At 36.0% G+C, this 22,301-nt stretch overlaps 5 protein-coding genes across 5 annotated transcripts in view; all 5 read left to right on the top strand.

Moving 5' to 3' along the window:
• The first annotated feature begins 29 nt into the window (after positions 1 to 29).
• Positions 30 to 9,712, top strand: LOC111699831 (claspin). Its single transcript, XM_023470568.1, has 10 exons — positions 30 to 520; positions 1,228 to 3,296; positions 3,484 to 3,684; positions 4,056 to 4,479; positions 4,651 to 4,708; positions 5,515 to 5,582; positions 6,290 to 6,474; positions 6,805 to 6,989; positions 8,089 to 8,174; positions 9,053 to 9,712. The coding sequence occupies exons 1-10, from the start codon at positions 231 to 233 to the stop codon at positions 9,240 to 9,242; spliced, it is 3,756 nt and encodes a 1,251-aa protein (XP_023326336.1). The 5' UTR covers positions 30 to 230; the 3' UTR covers positions 9,243 to 9,712.
• Positions 7,900 to 20,882, top strand: LOC111699838 (WD repeat-containing protein 37). Its single transcript, XM_023470577.1, has 7 exons — positions 7,900 to 7,905; positions 17,511 to 18,103; positions 18,162 to 18,360; positions 18,841 to 18,890; positions 19,338 to 19,541; positions 20,098 to 20,235; positions 20,355 to 20,882. Exons 2-7 carry the CDS (start codon positions 17,528 to 17,530, stop codon positions 20,652 to 20,654), a joined length of 1,467 nt encoding a protein of 488 aa, XP_023326345.1. The 5' UTR covers positions 7,900 to 7,905; positions 17,511 to 17,527; the 3' UTR covers positions 20,655 to 20,882.
• Positions 11,084 to 14,763, top strand: LOC111699841 (uncharacterized). The gene is made up of 7 exons (XM_023470582.1): positions 11,084 to 11,346; positions 11,538 to 11,604; positions 12,627 to 12,724; positions 12,992 to 13,071; positions 13,537 to 13,583; positions 13,815 to 14,075; positions 14,372 to 14,763. Exons 1-7 carry the CDS (start codon positions 11,178 to 11,180, stop codon positions 14,625 to 14,627), a joined length of 978 nt encoding a protein of 325 aa, XP_023326350.1. The 5' UTR covers positions 11,084 to 11,177; the 3' UTR covers positions 14,628 to 14,763.
• Positions 14,760 to 17,429, top strand: LOC111699835 (acyl-coenzyme A oxidase 3, peroxisomal-like). Its single transcript, XM_023470573.1, has 2 exons — positions 14,760 to 14,859; positions 15,276 to 17,429. Exons 1-2 carry the CDS (start codon positions 14,768 to 14,770, stop codon positions 17,296 to 17,298), a joined length of 2,115 nt encoding a protein of 704 aa, XP_023326341.1. The 5' UTR covers positions 14,760 to 14,767; the 3' UTR covers positions 17,299 to 17,429.
• The window catches only part of LOC111699832 (rab3 GTPase-activating protein non-catalytic subunit), a 12,651-nt gene continuing 11,050 nt past the window's right edge, over positions 20,701 to 22,301 (top strand). Inside the window, exons 1-2 of the mRNA XM_023470569.1 lie at positions 20,701 to 20,791; positions 21,867 to 22,110. Coding sequence (XP_023326337.1) covers positions 22,009 to 22,110 — 102 coding nt within the window. The 5' untranslated portion in view covers positions 20,701 to 20,791; positions 21,867 to 22,008. The remainder of the gene's footprint in view (positions 20,792 to 21,866; positions 22,111 to 22,301) is intronic.

Genomic DNA, 22,301 nt, shown 5'->3' with positions numbered 1-22,301 from the left:
TTCTTCTGTCTGCTGACAATTTTAGTTTTCCCGCGTATTCTTGATTCTTGAAATAAAGTTGGCGGATTTATTGTTTCAGTGAACTTAGTTATCTTTACTTAAATCTAATTACAAGTTTACAAAGAATCGTAAACAATGCAGGCTTAAATGAAATATGAAAGTGAAAATTTAAGTTATATAAAGAATGTCTAACGTTTGTTGAGGATTACAATTACTTGGTAAAGCTCATCATGGATTTAAACGCGGATAGCTCCGATGACGAATCCTTTTCCATCTCTCGCTCCAATTTGAATGCCGACAGTTCTGACGATGAATCTGCTCCTGTTCCCTTATCTCGGAGCAAATCTACCTCAGCTAGTCCTGAACCTGAACCAACCAAGAAGAAAACAGGACGAGTTATAGATAGCTCCGATGAGGATGATGACAACAATGATAGAAATGATGACAAAGTTAGGAAACCTGAAAATTTCTCCGATGATTCAGACGAGGAGAAAGAAAACTCCAACAACACTAGTGTTAGGTATCTATTTTTTTTTAGCTTAACAGTTCATTTATCAGTCAGCTAAAATACCTGGCGTTGCCCGTGTTTACAGTTTCGTCCAAATTCTTGAAAGTTAAAGACTCCTGTGTCCATAAAATCAATCTGAGTGAAACCCTTTCTGCCCTCTACCCAGGGGGATTGAATTTATCTATTTTTCTTTTCGGATAATTTCCTATAGAACGCTTTTGGACCTTTTGTACATGGATCTCATATGTAACACAGGAATGTTATTGATCATGTGGCCGCAACCCAGAAATTGTCTCAACCCAACCTAACCCTGAAATAATAAAAAAATAAGTAATAATAATTTTGCTGAGGGGTCCAAAAATCGTATACTAGGACGGACCCTTTTTTCGTATTGTTCGCTGTTAGTGTAACTGAGAAAATCGTCCAAACCTTGGCAGTAAACAGACTCCGTTGCCCAAACATTTATTTTAAAATATATTATTTCTGCAATCTCCTTTATTTACTCTATTGCCTAAACCAAATATAATGGGAGAATCGCAACAAATAATCAATTTTCTTATGGAAAAGGGTAGATTCATCCTTATTGCTCAAACGCGGTTTTAAGGGTACCATCGTTAATCAGACAGTTATTATTGATATGTTATACGACTAATAATATAAACGAAAATTAAATAAATATTTAGTTATCTTAAATAATTAACCATTTTTCATTCTTTCAGGAAGAAGAAGATTGCAAAAACCTTCCTTGGCTCCGACAGTGAGGATGAGAATGTTGTTAAAGAAACTCAGAACAAATCGAACTCCAACCTACTCAAGGACCGGAGTCTCTACGACGCTGATTCCAGCGATGAAGAGGCTTCGAAACCTAAGAACAATTCCAGCGACGACGAAGATGCTCCGACTCATCGAGGATCGGACTCCGAGAACTCCGGGAATTCAGACAACGAAGGTTTAAATGTAAAACATATTAAGTCTAAAAAAGAGAAACATGATCGGAAGTCTAAATCCAGTGCAATGAGTGAAATAAGATCCGAGTCCCAACGATTGCTCCGGGAGAGCACGGTCGGACTACCATACCATCGCCCTAAGCAGAGAACCCTGGAGGAGTTTCTGAACCGTAAGAAAGGAACTCCGGAGATTGTTCAATCCATTAAACTTCAACATTTTACAGAGAAGGATGAGAAACTTCTCCAGGAACGACAGAAACAACTTGAAGAGTTTTATAAGAGTGATGAGGAAGAACATGAAGAAGATGAAGATGACGCGGATTTTAAACTCGAAGATGAGCCATTGAATGTGGATGAGCCAAGGAATGAGGACGAGCAAATGTATGAGGATGAGACAAATATTGCGGACGCGCCGCTGAAAAAGGTTGAACTAGTTCCGGCTGAAGATTTGGTGCCTACCGAAAGAATGGTTTCTTCGGAAAGTTCGGCTCTAGTCGAAAATATTTCGTCCGAAAGTCTTGAGAAACCTATGGATGCTATTATCACTCCACGAGTAACTTCAGATGCTAACCTAGTCAGTGATAACCTTTCCGAAAACCTTGACCGAGAAAATATGCACGATGAAAGTTCTAAGATCCTTTCAAATTCGGAATCTCTATCTGACCTTGCAACTGAAACTGAACCTGAAGTAGAGAAACTACCGGAGAGTTTAGATCTAGTATTAGATGATACATCGGAGATCTGTTCTTCACAACTCAATGTGAGTAAACCATTGGATCGCAGATTACAAAAGCTTGAAGCTCTCAAGAAGCAGATTGATCCTAGTTTACTAGAGAAGACGCTCAACCTAACTCCTAAACTTGGAGGAAACGATGACGATGAAATGTTCTCCCCTAAACACGATTTGTCTATCGGAGCAACTAAATTGTTAAACAGGTTTGTGACGCATGCTAATGCCTCAGGCCCGCCGATTCATCTTAGAGACTGTATGAATAGAGAGGAGTTAAACATAGTCACGAAGAAAACTAATGCTGATGGTACTGAAGTACTAGAGACAGAAAACTTGAAGTATAACAGAAAAACTGGACCTGCTCAAAAACCTATACACATGTCATTCTTCACACTAAAAGAAAAACTTAAACAGGAAATGTTAGCGAAGAGACGCGAGGAGCGTCGAAAGAAAGAGGAGTTTACGAAACTAAATAACGAGGAAATTGCCGATTTGCCGGACGAGGAAGAAGTGGAAGACGATTTCAATTTTGAGGATGAGGAGGAGAAGCGTGAGTATGACGAGGACGAATCTGAAGGAGAATCTGAACCCGAGGAGAATGATGTAAACATCAAAGAGAAGAAGACTAAGCGAGGATTATTTTGTGACGACGAAGCTGAAGAATCTGGGGACGAGGACAGAGATGACGAGAATGATGAAAATGAGGATGATGATGAAGAAGACCAGGAGAGTGATACTGAATCTCTAAACCTTGTACAGGAGGAGGAGGATGAAGATGAGGAAGAGACCAAACCTAAAGTATCCAAGAAAAAGAAAGGATTCAAAAAGATTAAAAACGCCGAGTTTTTGTCTGACGAATCTAATTCTAATCAGATAACCCCAGGCACTGTAAACCTGTCCGAGCTTGAGACTCCAAACAATGACACATGCTCCGTTAAATCTATGGCTAGCTCTGCATCCAGTTTTGCCTTTAACTCTGCTCCACGGTGGACTCCTTACAAGGATCGGATAAACTCCGAGGGTGTAGAGTTCTCAGAGGCGGAGAAAAACCTTCCAACGAGTGCAAGCCCTACCTCGTCCCAGATGGCTAAAAAGAAACTAGGGTTCGAAGGTAAGACAAAACTTCATCTTTCATTATAATGCTTAAACAAATAACTTATTGTGGAAAGCAGAAAAAAAATTATTAACTTTTTTAATAGACGTTTGATGAGTTTTTAATGTCAGCTGTTATAAACCTTAAGTTCTTAGATCATTCAAACTTAAAATTGTGGTTTTCATATTTTTTATTTGGTTGTCAGGGTTGTTTGATGCTACAGATCCAGAAGTAGAAGATATTGATGATATTGTTGGATTATGTTCGGGAAAGTTCGCTACACAAGCAGTAGCTCCCATCTCACAGTTAACTCAGGATACACCGGTTCACAGGGTAGACCCGGAGTCTCAGGATACAAGGAACCCATCCCATGGTTTAGAGAGTCAGGATACTGTAATCCTCACAGGTTAGTACGTAGCTGCCATAAAATCCCGACAATTGTTAAATATTGATCTATTAAGATAAATTTATTCTTCGGGAAAAAAAATTACAAATTGTATTTTAATATATAAAACCCAATTCTAATAAAATATATCATGAAGATTAATATAAACCAATGATAAAAGTTTTCCAGAACGCTGATATTTTGAAAATTCAAATCTTCGTTTGAATTTTCGATTTGAATTCTTCTCGAATCTTTTCCTTTACATCGGTGGTTCAACTTTGAACGGGTTAGTGAGTAGTTCAGCGACGTAGCTCAAATTCATTAAATTCGATCCCAGAATGTTTTTTTTCCGAGGTCAGAATCTTAAATGGAACATTTTTTTTATTTTTTAGGAAAGATGTTATCGGTCGGAACTAGTAGATTAGATCAACTTCTAGGCTTGGACAGTCAGGATGTCGAGGATAGGTCTCAGACTGGACCTGATATCTGTCCTAGTGATGATGAAGAGCTTGCTCCAGGTTTTATGGAGGATGATCTCGGAGCAGGACGGATCCTAGACAGTGATGAGGAGACAGATTTGGTTAGATCTAAGAAGAGAAAAAGACGTGTTATTAGTGATGATGAAAGTGAGAATGAGGATGAGGAGGAAGAAAAGGGTGAAGATGAAGAGGAAATGGAAATGGAGAAACCTGTCAAATCTAAAGGAATGTTTGATAAGAAAGGTCGGTTGAGGAAGGATTTCTTTGAGAATGAGGCTGAATTGTCGGGTAGTGAGGATGAACTCTCCGAGGACGAGGATGAGAAGGGGTTGGACAGGTTAGTTTAATAGCACGGATCCTTTAAGTTTTTGATTTTTGCACAAGAATGTAAAATTAGATAATTTTCTAGATTTTTTTCATTTTATCTTTTTCTTTTTAAATTCATGATTAACGTTTAAAAATATTTTTTCTTCAAGGTAGTATTTTTGGATTAACTTTATCGTTACAGGTTAGAATTGGAGGAAGGAGATTTTGATGAAATTGATGAAGAATTGGAAAGAGATAAGGTATACAAATTGAACTTTCGTGTTCTATGCTATGTTGTAAAAGGGGTGTATATTGATTATTTATAATTTTGGGGAAAAAATGAAAACTTTGGCGTCCAAAGGCAACTTTTTTATTCTTTTTGATACTTTAAATAAATCTTAATTTTCCCCTTAAAAATCATTTATTTTCCCCATTTCAGCAATAAGAATCTTAAAAACTTTTTTTTAAGATATATATTTTAGAAATTTTTGGGGGAAATTATTTTCAATGGGAACAAAAATGAATTTTCGAGAAAAATATACACCCCTATGCTGTAATGAAAGTACAAAGTTCATTTAATAGCCTGGTTCTAGAGAGCTAAATACCACTCTTTACAAATCCTGCTTGGTGGTATACGAGCATGCGCATTAAAGGAAAATTTCTATAGAATGGATGATAAAACCGGTATTAGCTAGGATGACTAAAGAACTCTTCAGCTGTTCTATGCTAGATAATCCTACCCTTTATTAGGCAGCATTAGCGTCTAAAGAATCCGAATTTCCTAAACACTGGTATTAGCGTTAAGAGTGGTATAAGAGTGGTATTAGCTAATACCGCTCTTATACCACTCTTAAGAGTCATCTTTCTAGAACCGGCCTCAGGTCTGAATTTGGGTAAATATTGATTTTAATTCTTAAGTACAATATTTGGATGATTTTGAAGTGAAAATTTTGATCACGCAGTAGCTTGATTCTGCCTTGCTCGTTTTGTTGCGTTAAATTTCTTCTTTCAAACGTTCTATTCAAAAAGAATTGTTTAAATGGTAAACACGTTTATTTCGTTTTAGGTTGGACGAATTCATCAGAAGGTTCTCCTGGATGCAGATCAAGCAGAGATAAAACTGTTCCAAGAAAGGTAAGACTGTTAATCACTTCGACTATATACAAATACTATAATAGTACTAAATGTGGAACTAACATCTACTTTTCTTGCCCTACAGAGGTTTGGTCCATCACCATCACCAAATTTTAAGAATACAAATACTAGTCAGGATTTTTGATTGGTTTGCAGTGAATAGGATTCATTCCATTTTAGTAAGTTAAAGTGCTAATGTTTTTAAAGATTTTTCAGTGCAAAGGGTCCTTTTTGATGCAGATACGCTAAATGCTAAAGCTAATTTCTCTTGCAGAATGGGCACTGAGATATCACAGTGTCCGAATTTGATGAATTTGAGCCGCGTCTCAAATCCACCGAAAACCGGTTTCAATTGAGCACCGGCTTAAATCTTAAAACATTGAATACAATTTTGAGTGGAACCAACCATATTTATGCCGCGGCTCAAATTCTTTAAATTCGGCCTCCGGGGAGTTTTACATAACTCTTGTTGAGATTTGTGTTTTTAGAAAACATTTTGTATATTGTTGATATTTGGCACTCAGATCAATGCCACTGCTGGGAATTATTTAATGACATGAGTGGTTTTCACAAAAAATTTAAATTACCACATTGCAACCCATTTCAAAGTTCAACTGCAGTACACTTGTGTGACCATTGAGTATTATTTGTTGTTGTTGACAGTATCAATCTTGATTTTTGTAAACATTTAAAAACTTTTTTTACAGGTTTTTGGAGGACGGAGATCTTCACACAGATTACAAGAGGCAGAGGCAATTTAAATGGAAGGGTTTAGATGAAGGTCTTGAACTAGAGAGACGAGACAGTGATGGAGAGGAGGAGGATGAGGAGGTTGGTACTGCCGAGGAACAGTGGAGATTACAGAGATTGGAACGGGAGAAATGGATGAAAGGTGGACCTAAAGTTTTCTTTTTGTCAACCCAAATAATTATGTGTATGCTTTTTTCTTCTGAAATTTTCTCACCTTTTTTCTTATCTCTCCTTCACTTAATTCATCTTTAAAGCACATGCCTTTTTTTACATAAAAAAAATTATTCGACCAAGTTGAATTTTTTTTTTTAATATTAAGCTCTTTGCTAATATATATTAGCCATGGCTGAATTTTTTGGAAAAAACTATTTTTTTTTCTTCAAAATTCGAAATTTCGAATTTTTAAAGTGTTTTTAAAATTCCACGGGCAAAATTGGGCACTTTGGCTAGTAAACAATATTATCCTGTTTAGAAAACGGTACTAATCAGCGGCCGGGAAATCTAGGAGAAGAATCCCAATTTTTCAAGTTGGCTCAAAGAGCAATGAAGAAGATATCTAGTGGGGAGCGGACTCCTGAAAGTATAGAAATTAAAACGATGACTCGAAGTTCAAGTCTCGAGGTTCGAAACGGACCTCTTCAACCTCTTCAAGCACTGGTAAAAAAACAGCTAGTTTTTTAAACGTTTATTAATGTAAAGAAAGCTCATAAAAGAACGAAAAAAAAAATTTAAAAAAATGTTAAAAAAATTATAAATTAACTAAGTATGTTAAACATCTTTGAATTGAAAGTGATAATCTATATATAAATTTGGCTTGTCTGTCTGTCTGTCTGTTTGTTTGTATCCAATAAACGTCAAAACGGCTGAACCGATCGGGCCCAAATTTTTTGTGTGACATCTAGGGACCCCAGGGAAGGTTTATGAAAAATCAAAATTTCAAATATTTGTCTCCATCAAAATTCGATCGTCATTAAATTTTTAAAAATTTTGAAAATCCGCGAAATTTTTTGTGAAAATCCGCGAATTATTTTTTGTTTTGTTTTACGATGTACACAAAGAGAACATGTTCACAACTAATTTAGAAGATAGGCGCGAAGCGCCCTCTAAGGCTAGAAAGAAGGGCGCGAAGCGCCTTGAATTTCTAGTAACAGATATTTACTTAAAAGTCTAAGCAATTTTTTTAAACACAATAAGGGTATTTCTAGAAAAAACCTATTTAGTTAAAAAAAGGATTGGAATCATCTTCTAAAATTCTGCATAATCGAAAAGCTGGTTATATTTTTTAAAATCATATTTTATAAGACAAGTGTACACACTTTTCACAAGATTTCTTGTTTACTAAAATCTTAAAATCTTGGACACCATTTTCTCTTGATCGAGAAGGTTCAAGCCTTTTGGATATAATAATGTTCCGAGCTTTATGCGAACCAAAATACCAGTGATGTGAATAATAAAAAAGAAACGTATATTTTAAACTTTAAATGGATTTATTCGTAATCAATATCAAATCAAATCAGACTCTCATGGTACTCCCAAGACCAAAGTGACTACACAAAATAAGTTCTCAAGAGAGGTCCTACAGCTTGTAATATGGATTCAAGAGAGGTCCTACAGCTTGTAATATGGATTTTGGAAGTACTTTAAAATAAAAGAATTGTCCACTGAAAGTAAAATAACAATAATGGTCTGTTCATTTGTTCTTTTTTAATTCTCTTCATATTTTAGTTTAAATTTTCCGAAATATAATTATTTTCAGAATCGAGATCCAAGAAGTTCTTTCCTGGCTCGTGGGCAAACTTCAATAGAACAGATGGCAGTGTTTAACAAGAAAACTGATGACAGGTTGGTCCAAAATCAGATTTATTAATTTGTTTTCAATAAGAGAAGAGGAGAGGGGAGGGGGATTGAGTAGGAGCGGACAAGGAAAGACTTGAATCTGCCATCTCATAGGTCTTGACCCCCCCCTTCCGTAATTTTACAAAGCTACTTCTAAGCTCTTCATTAAAGGGAGTGACCGGCTATGTAAGGTAGTTGAACTGAGTATGCAGTGTTGTGGAAAACTTCTTTTGAATTAATTAGAGACATATTAAACTTTTTAAAGATCTGTAAATCCTAAGTTTGAGCACAAAGCCGACGTTCAATGCTCCTATTTAAATAACGACAACGAAAAATAAAGTAAAAATTATACAGTGATCTAATTATATGGTCAGGAACATATTTCTCAAAAGAAATTTGTCAATAAATCAATGCTAAAATCGATTATTTCGTTTTTATTATTATATTGAATTTCTTATATATCTTCTTCGAATTTATTCGTAGATTTCTTCAAATTCTTCAAATGCCGTCTTTTCAATAACAATCCTATAAAATCCGCGAAAATCTTTGTGAATAATGAGAAACCAGAATAATGAGAAAAAAGGAACTAATAATTGAACAAAATTACTTATTTTCGATGATAAGATTAATTTTTATTTTCTCGACATGTTCCTATACATGACGTCTGTAGTTTATTGTAGAACTTTTTTTACATTCTATGTCGTCGTTATTTGATAATAAAAAAAACTAATTCTGAAAACGTATCCACCCCCAAAGTAGGAGTTTTGAACGTCGAATTTGAATTTATAATAAAAAAACATTAATACCAGATTTTATGTATCATTAAGTTTATTACTACATTAAAAATGAGTTAAAAAATTATATTAAACTGTTTCATTTTGTAGGACGGGAACAGGAGCTAAGAAAAGTGCGCGGAACTTTGTGTTTGCTGCCATCAGTCCGGAGAAAGAGTCTGCTCCGGAGCAGATAGAACCCAACCCTGTTAAATCCAAGAAACCTCCTCCAGCTAAAAAACAGAAACTGGAAAGATCCTTGGTGGCGGATAATAGACCTTCCATTTTCAACCTTCTCTGATTTCTCTGATTATTTCAACGATTTTGTAGAAATGAGTGAAAAAAGACTGTACAAAAAATTAGATTTGAATTTATTATGTCGACCCTGAAAAATGTTTATTATCGTGAATACATTAATTAGTATAAATTATTGAATATATGTAAACATAATATAAGTTGTGAACAAGTTATGAAAGTGAAATGCATTTTGTGATTAATTGATTGCTATGAAGACGACAGTTATGAAGGTTTCGTAAGCTTGCACAATATTTGCGCATACAAATGAGAACATCTTTCCTAAATTTTGATGGATCCGAGATCGCTGGAAAAAAGTTTAACTCTGCCACTTATAGTCCTGATTTATTTATGATTTTCATTTATTTATCTGAATATTTCCTGTATCTCGACTGTGGAATTTCATAACGTCGACCTATGCATGTAATTACTTTAGCAAAAATAAAATCCTCTTTTGCCAACTCCGCAATCTTTCAGGACGAAAATGGCCGTCCTCTTTAGACAAGTTCTAGAGTTGGAACCCTTGATGAGATCACGGAACCTGAGCCTGCTGAATCCCTCCAGTATCCTGGTCCTGCAATTCGCTGGCAAAAAATACAAATATTTCCCCGACAGGGAATTGAACCCTCCGCCCAAATTTGAGAATATAAATGTCCCATCCAAGTACAGACTGCCTATGATGCCGAAAACCCCGAATGTCTGGCAAGCAGGTAAGGTTTTGTTTTTATTATTATGAAAAAACACTAATACCCGGCCCAGTGATCCTAACAAAGGACTTAAGGATCATAAATGGTTTTCAACTTGCCAAATAATTCATTGAATAAGCACTAGCGAACCCAATTCCTTCCTCTTCATTTTAAACAATAAAGAGTGTTCCACATCTCACTGGATCTTACTAATAACTCTTAGGTCGGATTTTTGGGACAAATCAAAAATGTAAAATAGTTAAATCATTATAAATATGTACGTACTAATTTTGAAAGCACAACATGTTTTATTATGCGTACTTTGGTGTTCTAAGTTAGGAAATAATCGAATTTGATAAAAGATTCTCGGTTAGCCAATATTCTGGGTTAGGTTAGACAAATATAAAAGTAAAATTTATTTTCTTACGATCTCTAAATCTTTTTAAACATAGTTTACAATCCCATGATAAGAAAACCTTTGTCTTTCTCTTTTTAGTATGGTAATAACTTTCAATAAGATTATTCTATATAATGGTTGACGTATCTGCCAGAGATTCAAATATGATACAAATTATAAATTTACAGATAATAAACATCTTTCTTGTTAAGGTGGTTCGATGCGACCTCCAAGACAGTCGAAGGAGTTGTGGAGGATGAAAGGAGAAGAGTTGGTTCACACAGATCTCCAACTAGATCAGTTCGGTATAGTTGCATTAAACGGAGGTATGCTCCGATATTCTCACTTCGATATGCTCAGGATGGGTATCGGTCGACATCTGAAGGCAAACGAAACATTTGGAATGTATCGAGTCGACGCTCCGTACAAACCTCTGACAAATCACGGAGAAGGGAAGAGAATGGGAGGTGGGAAGGGAACGGTTAAAGAATACGGAACTCCGGTAAGAGCTGGACGTATTATAGTTGAGGTCGGAGGGAAGTGTCTCTGGGAAGAAGTTCAACCCTGGTTAAACAAATTAGCAGAAAAACTTCCATTCAGCGCTATTGCGGTAAACTCTGAAATGTTGAAGAAGTTAAGAGAAGAGGAACAGAGGCTTGTTGATACAAATCTTAATCCAATCACATTCGAGTGGTTAATTAGAAACAATATGTTCGATTGCCAAAGAAGATTGTCTATATACGACAAGATTTGGTTCGGTAAATTCGTTTACTTAGATCGTCAGCTTAATAAGAAATGGAAGTGGGTGACGGGAATTAAGTCCAAAGGACGTCATTAAAGATCTCATATTTCAGAGAGAATGGATAACCGGGATTTTTACAAAATATTTCGCGGATTTCTGGGATTAAACCGAACAGATCCAGGGTTCCCACCAGACGAGGATAGAGACAAAGGAGATAAATACTCAGATCAAGAACATAGAAATGATCCAAACTTTCGAAACTTTCAAGTTTTTACAGACCCTTTAGGGAAACATCGGAGTTTGAAATAATTTAAAAAAAGGGGACCTTCTTAATTTTTTAATTGGCAAGTCAAAAATCGGGGAAAAAAATCTGAACCCACAATAATTAATAAAATTTTGGAAATATATATTTACTCGACCGTGAAAACAATTGCTTATCAGATTATAAGCATTTTTAATGTAAATCCGATATTCTAGAAATACACAAATTTTTTCAACAAGAGATGGACGAAATGTTCAGAAACTTTGGATTTCAACAACACAGGTTCTAAATTCTTCCTAATTATGGTTATTTACTTAATCATTTCTAATTATGTTAATTGTTAAGTCACAAAATTGTGAAGATCTAATATGGTTACTTAAAAACATTTCTTTGTAACTTTTGGGAATTTAGCTCATCAAAAAAAACCCACATTTTTTAGTCCGACACGCGAAAACGTTTATAACACTTAATTCTATTTGTCAATTTTTTTTTTGAGAATAAAAAATTATAATTATGATTTTTTCAAAAAAAGCATTAATACCAGTTAAATGGAGGGAATTATATTTTTTAAAATTATTAATTAACGACGACATAAAATGTAAAAATATTCTACAAAAAACTAAAGACGTCATGTTTAGGAACATTTTGAGAAAATAAAAATTAATCTTATCATCGAAAATAAGTAATCTTGTTCAATTATTATTTTGTATTATCTCATAATTCTAGTTTCTCGTTATTCACAAAGATGTTCGCAGATTTTCTAGAATTATCATTGAAAAAACGACATTTAAAGAATTTGAAGAAATCTGTGAATAAATTAAAAGAAAATTAGAAATTCAATATAATAATGAAAACGAAATAATCGATTTTAGCATTGATTTATTGACAAAGGACCTCACTAGTCTCCTGGAGTTTGTAATAACTCTTGTAATAATAGAGATAAATGGTGCTAACTTTGCACCTATATTCTTTTAATCCATAAGGGGCATAAAAAAATTTCAAATTTTTTTTTCTTGATCAGGGGCGTAGAAAGGGGGGTATTTGGCCCAAAACAGGTAATCGAATTTGCGCTCAAACTCAGGATTTACAGATCTTTAAAAAGTGAAATATGTCTCCAATGAATCCTAAAGAAGTTTTCCACAACACTGCATACTCAGTTCAACTACCTTGCATGGCCGGTCACTCCCTTTAAGTTGCAATGAAGTTAAAATTTTCATGGATATCCCCTGAAGAGTTATTTACACATTAATTCAACTTAAAATAATGCCTTTTTTATCACGTTGAGAAGAATCTTTGTATTGTAGACCATACTTGGATGAGAATGAACCCAACCTACCCAGCATTAGAGATTTCTCCGAGAATGAGAACTTGTCGGACAGAGACATGATGTTAAAACAGGACGGTTAGTTGATCTTATTTGAAATAAACTTTTTTTTTCATTTTAATTTTGATCCTGATCCAGCTTTTTTGCTAATTTTTTTTACCAAAAAACAAATTTCCAATTTGAATTTTACGAAACAAGGACTTATTAGAGAAATCGTTTTTACGGGAGAACATGAAAAATGTGAAAATCTTAAACCTATTCAAATCTTTGAATGTTGATGCTCTCCTTAAATTGTCTTCTAATCGTTAGTTTAGTTTTTACAAAACTTCTATTATTTTTCTCTAGATATTTACCACGATAGAAAGAGAGATACTGATTTCGACGAAAAAGATTTATCTTCAAACGATCTAACGGATATCTTCAAGGAAAAGATTGTTATCGCAAAATATTCGATATAAAAAGAGGTCGGATTTTTTGTGTTTAGTATCGTTAGTCCTGAACGCTTGATCTCGATATCCAATGTGAGACCTTTTGAATTTTGCGGATAAATGCTTAATCCCTCAATCCCTAACAGGGTATGACCACCATGGGATATCTTTAAAAAAGATTTTTTACTGCAAGATATTCTATTTAAAAATGTTAAAAGAGGTCGGAACTAGTATCGTTAATCTTGATCGCTTGAACTCGATATCCAATGTGGACACTTTTGAATTTGCGGATGGTATGACCACTTACATCCACGGGGGGATATCGAAGAGAAATTAATTGAATCCGTTGGCCTTTAAAGATGGAGATCAAATGATTGACGTTCTAACTTCTGATCAATTCCAACACACCTAAAAAGTAAATATGTTTCCCAAGAATCTAATGATAACTCTTCTGTTTGCTAGAACCCACCTACACAAGATTCAAGAGAAGGACAAATACTTAAACCTAGGTAGGGCAGTTTTTTAATTGGAAATCAGGACTCCCTGGCATTCATTATAGTTTTTGAATGTGTTGAAATATAAATGATAGACATGTGTATTCTGCAATTACCCATTTAAATGTTTGAAGTGGTCATAAATATAGGTTGAAAATCTTAACATTTATCTCTTTACAACCAAAAATATTTCCCCAAAATCTTAATTTTTATTGAGAGTGATTTTTATTTGAATGTTGTTCTCAGAGACTTCGACGACAGAGCCAACTCTCCTGGATCTTCTTTTCCCGGGTTTGGAGATCCTGAATCTGCTCTGAGAGGGTTCGGTTTTGGTTTCCCAGATTCGAGAGGGTTCGGTTTTGGTTCTCCGGATTCGAGAGGTTTTGATTTTGGTTTTCGGTTTGGTTCTGGTGCCCCGGAGTCAGGGGTACAAACATTCAGCTACAGCCGATCCAGCAAGACCATTCGTCGGCCAGACGGAAGTATTGAGACAGAAGAACGGTCAAGGTAAGCTTACTTTTTGTGGTTGATTTATTGATTGTTTAATAATTATTAACGGATAATCTATATAATAAAACAAGACATTGGTATATATATATATATATGTTGTCCATAGCCGGCCAAACAGCTGGACCGATTGAGCTGAAATTTTTTGTGAACACTCATGGGTGGCCGGGGAGTGTTAACGGCTGAAAAAATTCGAAAATGTTTTTTTCACATTTTTTTCAATTTTTTTTATTCCACGTGCAACGCCGGGCCCTTTCAGCTAGTGATTTATTAAATGATTGGACTATTAATTAAAGGAACCCCGATGGCAGTGAGACAGTAAAAATCACGAGAATTGTTGGAGGAGAAAAAGAAGAAACCATAATCCAGCAGAACCCTGATACTCCTGGTTCGGGTCGGAGTGGCAGGGACGGATTAGTTCAAGATTTCAATATATTCGATGGAATAGACAGGGGCGGAAGAATCGGAGAAAATCCAACCGAACCTTCAATAATCCCTCCTCCTGCGGATAAGAAATATAGCTCTATATTTTCAAAGTTCTTTGGAAATTAGAAATTTTAATTATAAATTCTTTTAAAACCTGGGAATGTTTTTGTTTGCCGCTATTCCCAACAGTGATATATTTATACTTGATAAATAGCTAATCTATGAGCCTAAAATTAGAACTTAAATTTTGATAAATTTCAGACAATATGTTAAACCACGCCTCCTTGAGGGCGGGCCTCCGTACAGTCAAATACTCTGCGAGGGTTCTTAACTCCAGGCTTCATCCTAGAGTATCAAGGTAGATAATGTTTGGTGAATGTTGCATGGTTCTATATTTTAAGTAGTTATTAATAGCAAAAGTTTAAGCTAAATGAAAACTCAAGGGCAGAGATAATACACAAAAAAGATTAACTGGCTGAAAAAAAGTTATTTTAACATTCTTTTCAAAAGTTTTTATGACATTTATTTTACAAACTTATTAGGCAAAATTTTTATCTGTAAGTGACAAAATTTCTATCTGTAAGTGACAAAATTTCTATTTGTAAGTGCCAAAATTCTATCTGTAAGAGAAAAGAAGTGGTTTTATGAAGGCTTAATTTTAAGTGACCATCCATTTAAAGTGTGGCATCTCTGGACATGTCTCTTTTGAGTGGAGGGTTTCCTGAAATTATGTTTTATGTACTTAAAATATACATAAAAAATATTATTGTTTAGTTGTGTAATCCGTGAACAGAGTGCAGCAGTGGCTGGTCAGGAGAAACCTGAACATTTCATGATCAGTTTAGACAACAAGCAGACTCCAGCTCATATCAGAGCAGCCTGGCCTAAACCAGACTTCAATATCAGAGCCTTGAAGGATCTATTGGATCATGACAATATTGAGATGAGAGATAAATTCAGGGAGTTTCTGAAATCCGATCTATTCAAACCCAGATACAACCTTAGCTTGGACGAGGAGAGAGATCTAGCGTTGAAAAGGCTCCAGGCGATCTGTGACAATGGTTTCATCTCCGTCCTTGACTTCAAGAATAATCCGTTGAGAATATTTGCTGCTCACGAGTTGGCTGTGATAGATCCCGCCATGGGAACCAAGATGACTGTTCAGTTCAACCTGTTCGGAGGAACCGTTCTGAAACTAGGAACAGATAGACATCATTACCTTCTCCCTGGTATAGATTCACTAAAGGATGTTGGATGCTTCGGGTTGACTGAGCTAGGTTACGGGAACAATGCTGTGGAGATGGAGACAACTGCTATTTATGACAAGGAGACAGATGAGATTATTGTGAATTCTCCTACTCCCCTTGCACAGAAATACTGGATCACCAACGGAGCTTGTCACGCCAAACACATAGTTGTTTTCGCCCAGCTTATTGTTAACGGAAAGAACGAAGGCATTCACGGAGTTCTAGTTCGTTGTAGAGGAGACAACCTTGAACCTGTTCCCGGAGTACTGGTTGAGGATATGGGATTTAAGATGGGACTGAACGGAGTTGACAATGCTAAGCTTACCTTTAACAATGTCCGGATACCAAGAGTCAATCTGCTAAACAAGTACAGTGATATCACACCAGAGGGAGAATTTGTAACCAAGATAAAGAAAGGAGGTCGGGCCAGGTTTTTGGCAATGGCAGATCAGCTGTTATCTGGAAGGATCTGTATTGCCAGCGGGTGTATTATTGCCAGCAAGGTGTGTCTATCTATTGCCGTGAGGTACGCGGCTACAAGACTAACTGTCGGACCAACTGGTAAATCTGATACTCCTATTCTCTGCTACCAGCTGCAGCAGAGAGCACTCATGCCCCTCCTCGCAACCACCATAGCTCTAACCTTCGGACTCACAAAGGTCAAGAACGTGTGGGCGTATCAGCCAGAGGATGGAAGTGAGCACTTAAACGCTCTGAAGATGTGCTGTGCCATTAAACCCATGTCTAGCTGGCATCTTGGAACTGTTGTAACCACGTCTAGGGAAAGGTGTGGGGGACAAGGATACCTCTCAGCCAGCAGGATTGGAACATACTTTGGTTCAGCTCATGCCGGTCAAACGGCCGAGGGAGATAACAGTGTTCTCATGCAGAAGGTTGCAAAGGAACATCTAGGTTTGTTCAAACCTCACACGGACGCTACTCCTGCTAACTTGGATATTAGTAACGTCGCACATCTTGAATATCTTCTCAAAGCCAGGGAAAATCTTCTCTATACCAACTTGAAGAAGAAGATGGCCAGTGCTTTAATATACACTAAGGTTGGCAAGAAGATGCCGGGTATGTTGAAACCTTTCGGAGATAAACTCCAGGAGAAGGGAATCTTCAATACTTGGATGCTTCAGGAGCAAGATCTAATCCAGTCCTTTGCCAGGTCATATGCTGATAGAATCATCTGTGAAGCATTCAGGGAGACCATAGCTGGAAAGTACGGAGTAGTTGATCCGTCCTTGAATAGTGTTCTGGACGAAGTCTTTTTACTCCACCTGCTCTCTACCATAGAACAGGATCTTCCTACCTTCATGGAGAACGACCTGCTTAATCCCGGACTCGCCAATCAGGTCATTGATCTAAACAGGAAAATTTGCGCGGATCTTGCTCCGAAATCTCTTGCACTCGTTGAATCATTCGGACTTCCAGAGGAGATGCTTCAGTCTCCTATTGCGTCCGACTGGGTTGCGTACAATGCGTATGATAACCAAGGAGAACTGCAGACAAGAGCAGAGTTTGAGAAGGTTCTCAGAGATAACTAAACCCTTTGTAATTCATCTAGTTTATGTTACAAACCATATATTTATTTTATCAACCCTAAAATTTTAGCTGCATGTATACTTATTACATTTAAACAAACACAAATTATGAATATAATATATGATAGAGATGATGTGCATTTCCAGTAATAGTTTTAAATGTATAACGGATGCAAATGTAGACAAATCAATATTTATATTTAAAATAATTTCAGAAATTGAAACGGTTAATATGTCTTTAGCTCGGGGAGGGTCGGGACTACCTCCGACTGGTTCAAGTTCAGGGGTAGGACGGGATTCTATCTCCAGGAAGCATCGGAGAGGATCCAGAGAATCCGTTCTTCCCACCGCTTACAAGGTTCATCTGAACTCCTTGTTCAAGGAGATAGAGAATGAGTTCTCCCACCTGTACCTGGAGAACGTGAGACTGAAGGAGCAGATACAGATGCTGGAGAAGGGGAATATAGACCGGGAGAAGGAGGATGACACGGACGGGTTTGATATCAACGTGATTAAATCTTTCACCAAGAAGAATTTTCCTAAAACTCGTCACAAACTAAAAGCTCAGACCAGCAAGATAGTTTCAAGTTTTAAAACCTCCGCCATATCATGCTCCTTCGTGAAGGAGTACAAGGGGCACAGGGACGGGATCTGGGATGTGTGTGTCTCCAATGTGAACTCTCCACTAGTAGGAACAGCTTCTGCTGATCAGACCGCTGTTATCTGGGGAGCAGATACAGGCAAATGTATCATGAGATATACAGGACATCAGGGTTCTGTCAACAGTATCAAATTTCATCCGGTCCAGGTAAGACGAAAGTTGCAATTTTTTGTTCTTACTATTTTTTAGAAATTCTACTTTTTAGGATCTTGTTTTAACCAGTAGCGGAGACGGTACGGCGCATGTTTGGAAGACGACTGCACTCGGAGAGTCTGCTAGTCATCCTGGGCTTAGGATTCACTCCAGCGAGGAGTCTGCGGAAAGTTCTGACGATGGTGGTGAAAACCCTGGAGAAATTATTCTTAGAGGATATGTCGTCTCAACTCCTCTAGTCGTCCTTTCAGGTAAATAATGTGATAACCTTCAAACATTCTCTAACCTAGCAAATTGTCCTCTTGTATGTATATAGTGTCTTTATTCGAATCGTCCCAACTTTAATACTAATTTGTCCAAGTCGTCCTCCAATGGTTTATTTCGTCAAATTTTACAGTCTTCTTTTTAATAATAAGATAGTCCGACCAGTCATTATATTTTGTCCTTAATTCGTCTTCTATGGTTTTAGAAAAATAGAATTTTAGAATTTTATTGTTCTCAGAAGCGTTTTTAAAGGCTTAAATAATAACGGAACTCTTTTAATGATCAGCTCTTGCGTAGATCAATGAAACATATTTTTGTCTTGTATGTCAGGCAGGTTTGGTCCTATCCAGTTATTCATTTCAGCAACACTTTTGGTATTTCTTATCTTCTCTGAAAATACGTATCTTAGCGCGCCGGGTTTCATAATTTTAAAATTTTTTAAAAAATGTAAAACTTGTCTCATCTAGGACATCAGAATGTCGTTGTTGCAGCAGATTGGTTGGCGGGGGGAGACCAGGTAGATTGATAATCGATTAATGAAAATAAATGCAGTGCTTAGGATTCATTTAATTTTGAGACAGAGTCGAAACTTAGAATATGTGTACTGAAAGAAAATGTTTTTACCTCTGGTTCGGTTTAACTTTTACTTCTTGGATCTAGATCCAGGGAGTTAAACTGTGGCGGATCCGAACCCTTAGCACTGGATTATGTTTTTAACTTAACATTTTTTAAAGTCTATTTTTTCTCTTAAGGTTACCAAGTCCTATCCAGTCTTTTTTTATTCATTCTATATTTGGTTGGAATGTTCTTGCATTTTAAAAAATAAAAATATCTCAACCCTAACAATAGTAAAATTATATTCATATATCCATTATCACATAATCAAAAAAAAATAAAAATTCTATACATTTAGATCAAGCACTATGTTCCTGGAGAATGGATTTTATTAATCTTGTTTGTCCAGGTTGTAACAGCCTCATGGGATAGAACCGCCAACCTCTGGGATGTTGGTAGTCAGACCCTGCTCCATAGCCTAGCAGGTCACGACATGGAGCTGACCGGGGCAGCTTGTCATCCTACACAGAGACTTCTCGTCACCAGCAGCAAGGATTCTACCTTCAGACTTTGGGACTTTAGAGAAAGTATTCATAGTGTTTCAGTATTCCAGGTATACAGTGAACCCCATAAAAGATGGAATATGAACAAAGAGAATAGAATATATATTAGAGGGTAATTCAGAGAATCTCTCGGTATGAATTTTTTCAGTCCCTTTCAGTCTGAAAGGGAGTTCAAAGTGCACAAATCATGTAAATGTTCACAAATTATATGCAAATTCTATTCTCTTTGAATATGAAGTAGAAAAAGGGACAATCTTGAAGTATATTTGAGATTGTTAAGATTAACTTTTGTGTTGAAAATCTCAGGATTAAGAATTGGTCTCCATTTTGCTGAGACCTACGGATTAATTTGATTCCTCTAAGATATCCCGTGGTGGTCACTCCCTAGTCCCTACAAATTAAAAAATATCCACATTGGATATCGGTTTTAAGTGTTCAAGATTAAATTACTCCACACAAAATTTCCGACCTCTGCTATTGTAATTTTTATCATATATTAATACCATGACAGAAGTTTTGGTGGGAGGTTTACGAAGGAGACGAATGGGGGAATTTTTTATCAAAAATTGAAAAATACTGTTAGATTTGAAAATATAATTATTTTAGGGTCATACCGAATCTGTGAGCTGTGCTGCATTCAGTAGATCGGAACATATTGTCTCCGGGTCTGATGATAGAACTGTTAAGGTTTGGGATCTCCGAAATATGAGAGCTCCGCTTACTAATATTCAAACTGATTCTCAGGTAAAAACACTTTTCAAGGTTTCTCTTGACTCTTCATGTTACGATGTAATAAAGAAAGCTTTGATCAACTTTCTTCTCTTTTTTCAGAAACAAATAAAAGTAAAAATTCATGTTTTTAGGTGAATAAGTTGGCAATAAATTCCAGTGGAATGATTGCCATTCCCCAAGATAATAGGAACGTGACGATCTTCGATATTTCGGGAGCTAAACTTCTCCGGCTCCCTCGGGACTCTAGAAAGTGTCATATGAGGATGGTGAGTAGCGTAGCCTGGGCCCAGGACGGAGAAGGATGGCGGAGTCAAGCAAACCTGTTCAGTGCAGGGTTTGACAGGTTGGCTCTGGGTTGGAAGGTGAAGAGTAAGGATGAACCTAGCTCCGGGTCTGCAGGAAAGGTGAAGGTGAAGGAAGCAAGCTACTGACCTCACGCCAGGAAGTCAATCTTCCTGTAAATAGTACTCACTACTCACTATACAATTTATACACAATATCTTCCATAGGTTCAGTAAATATTTAGCATTCCTTTATAAATAATTATATTTGTGTTAATGTATTATAGGTGGAATTTTAACGTTTAACAAGGAACCTGCTGAGGTTTCCGGAAAATATCATCTTCCGATAAATTCAGAAAATAAACATCCGCAATTTTACTGAAATTCAAACTCTGTTCTCCAAACTTTAATTTCGAACTCGTGTCTGGAAATTCTTCTTCTTCATGACTCATGTTCTTCCAATTCTTCCAATATTTTAAAGGAAATGTTACTGTTTTTTAAGAGGATCACCATTTTACAACGCTACCCTATAATCCCTAATCACAAGAGAAATTATGTGGACATTTTAGTTTTTTCTGTTTAAAATAAATAATTGAAAACCTAGTGGGAATTTGTCCCAAGATTAGTAATAATTCAGTTAACAGTGGAACTAGTAAAATTACTTACATTTGTTAAACAAAGGATTAAAGGGTATTGTGTTAAATCATGGGAAGGTCCAAACTATGCTGAACGGTTTGCTTTGAAAAAGGTCTATCTATCTTTTTCTTATATCCAGCGTATTCCAATTTTATTTACCTCTCTACATTTATTCTCCCAGATGATAAATCAATAGTATTCGTTAACTTTAGTCGTACTTAATTGTAACCTGGAAATGTTTGGATGTTTGTTAGTAAACTCCCTAGGTTGTATTACTCAAAAATGGATTTATTGACTGGACGGAATGAATATTATTAACAAGTATTTCTTTGAAAGCATATCCTTCACCAATCTGGATAATTCTTTAAAATTTTAGCTTCCTTTTGTATTTTTTCAAGTCAATTTAACTGTGATAAGTTATTTTAGAAATAAAGAGTATATTTGTAAAACAAAATGTAATCTATTTTAAATTTTTTGAATCCATTTAAAAAACAATTTTTGATCTAATTTATTGCATTTCTTCTAGATATTGCATTTAATTATGCTTTTCTCGTGTATGTTTCATTTATTTGTTGGATTAAAATAAAATTTCTTATTTTCATGGAAATCAATTTAAAAAACAACATTTTTCTCTGCAAGTTGAAGTACACTAATTCTTGATAACAGCAACCTCAGAGGATTTTCTTATTAATGTTTTATTATTCTCCACTATTCACAAAAACTAAGATTATCTTTATTGTATTTTTAACTTCGGGTTTTACGTTTATATTATTTATTGCATATTTTAAATTGGGTTTTTAATTATATTTATGATATTCCTTGTGAAGAAAACCCCTGGGTTTCATACTGTGACAGTTTTCAGAGTAGGATGTCTGTGTTGGGGTTGGATGAGGCGGGACGGTTTCTCTTCGGAGATACAACAGTTATTCCGGGCTGGTTACAGAACACACTCTCATCAGTATCCTCGCAGGGAAACAGATATATTGGAAGTCCTTGTTACAAGGAGGGTTAGTACTAGGGAGAGGGGGAGAAGGGTTTGTTTATTGTCTACTGTGACGTATTAGGAAAGAAACTAGTTTAATCGTAAACAAATAACATTTATCCTCCCGCCCCGTTTAGGAGTACTAAGCCTTGTTTACAATAAAACTATTCTCTTTGAAT

Source organism: Eurytemora carolleeae, unplaced genomic scaffold, assembly GCF_000591075.1.
Source record: "Eurytemora carolleeae unplaced genomic scaffold, Eaff_2.0 scaffold347, whole genome shotgun sequence".
NCBI lineage: Eukaryota > Metazoa > Arthropoda > Copepoda > Calanoida > Temoridae > Eurytemora > Eurytemora carolleeae.
Note: the sequence above shows the minus strand (reverse complement) of the source record. Positions and strands in the feature narration are given on the sequence as shown.

What these genes read in the sequence shown, in the direction of transcription:
- LOC111699831 (XM_023470568.1), top strand. Translation starts at nt 231, where the DNA reads ATGGATTTAAACGCGGATAGCTCCGATGACGAATCCTTTTCCATCTCT. An exon ending in GGATACTGTAATCCTCACAG is followed by an intron (nt 3,685 to 4,055) that starts GTTAGTACGTAG and finishes TTTATTTTTTAG; the next exon opens with GAAAGATGTTATCGGTCGGA. An exon ending in GATGAGAAGGGGTTGGACAG is followed by an intron (nt 4,480 to 4,650) that starts GTTAGTTTAATA and finishes TTATCGTTACAG; the next exon opens with GTTAGAATTGGAGGAAGGAG.
- LOC111699841 (XM_023470582.1), top strand. Translation starts at nt 11,178, where the DNA reads ATGGATAACCGGGATTTTTACAAAATATTTCGCGGATTTCTGGGATTA. An exon ending in CATGATGTTAAAACAGGACG is followed by an intron (nt 12,725 to 12,991) that starts GTTAGTTGATCT and finishes ATTTTTCTCTAG; the next exon opens with ATATTTACCACGATAGAAAG. An exon ending in GAGACAGAAGAACGGTCAAG is followed by an intron (nt 14,076 to 14,371) that starts GTAAGCTTACTT and finishes TATTAATTAAAG; the next exon opens with GAACCCCGATGGCAGTGAGA.
- LOC111699835 (XM_023470573.1), top strand. Translation starts at nt 14,768, where the DNA reads ATGTTAAACCACGCCTCCTTGAGGGCGGGCCTCCGTACAGTCAAATAC. An exon ending in CTTCATCCTAGAGTATCAAG is followed by an intron (nt 14,860 to 15,275) that starts GTAGATAATGTT and finishes ATTATTGTTTAG; the next exon opens with TTGTGTAATCCGTGAACAGA.
- LOC111699838 (XM_023470577.1), top strand. Translation starts at nt 17,528, where the DNA reads ATGTCTTTAGCTCGGGGAGGGTCGGGACTACCTCCGACTGGTTCAAGT. An exon ending in TCCTCTAGTCGTCCTTTCAG is followed by an intron (nt 18,361 to 18,840) that starts GTAAATAATGTG and finishes TGTCTCATCTAG; the next exon opens with GACATCAGAATGTCGTTGTT. An exon ending in ATATTCAAACTGATTCTCAG is followed by an intron (nt 20,236 to 20,354) that starts GTAAAAACACTT and finishes TCATGTTTTTAG; the next exon opens with GTGAATAAGTTGGCAATAAA.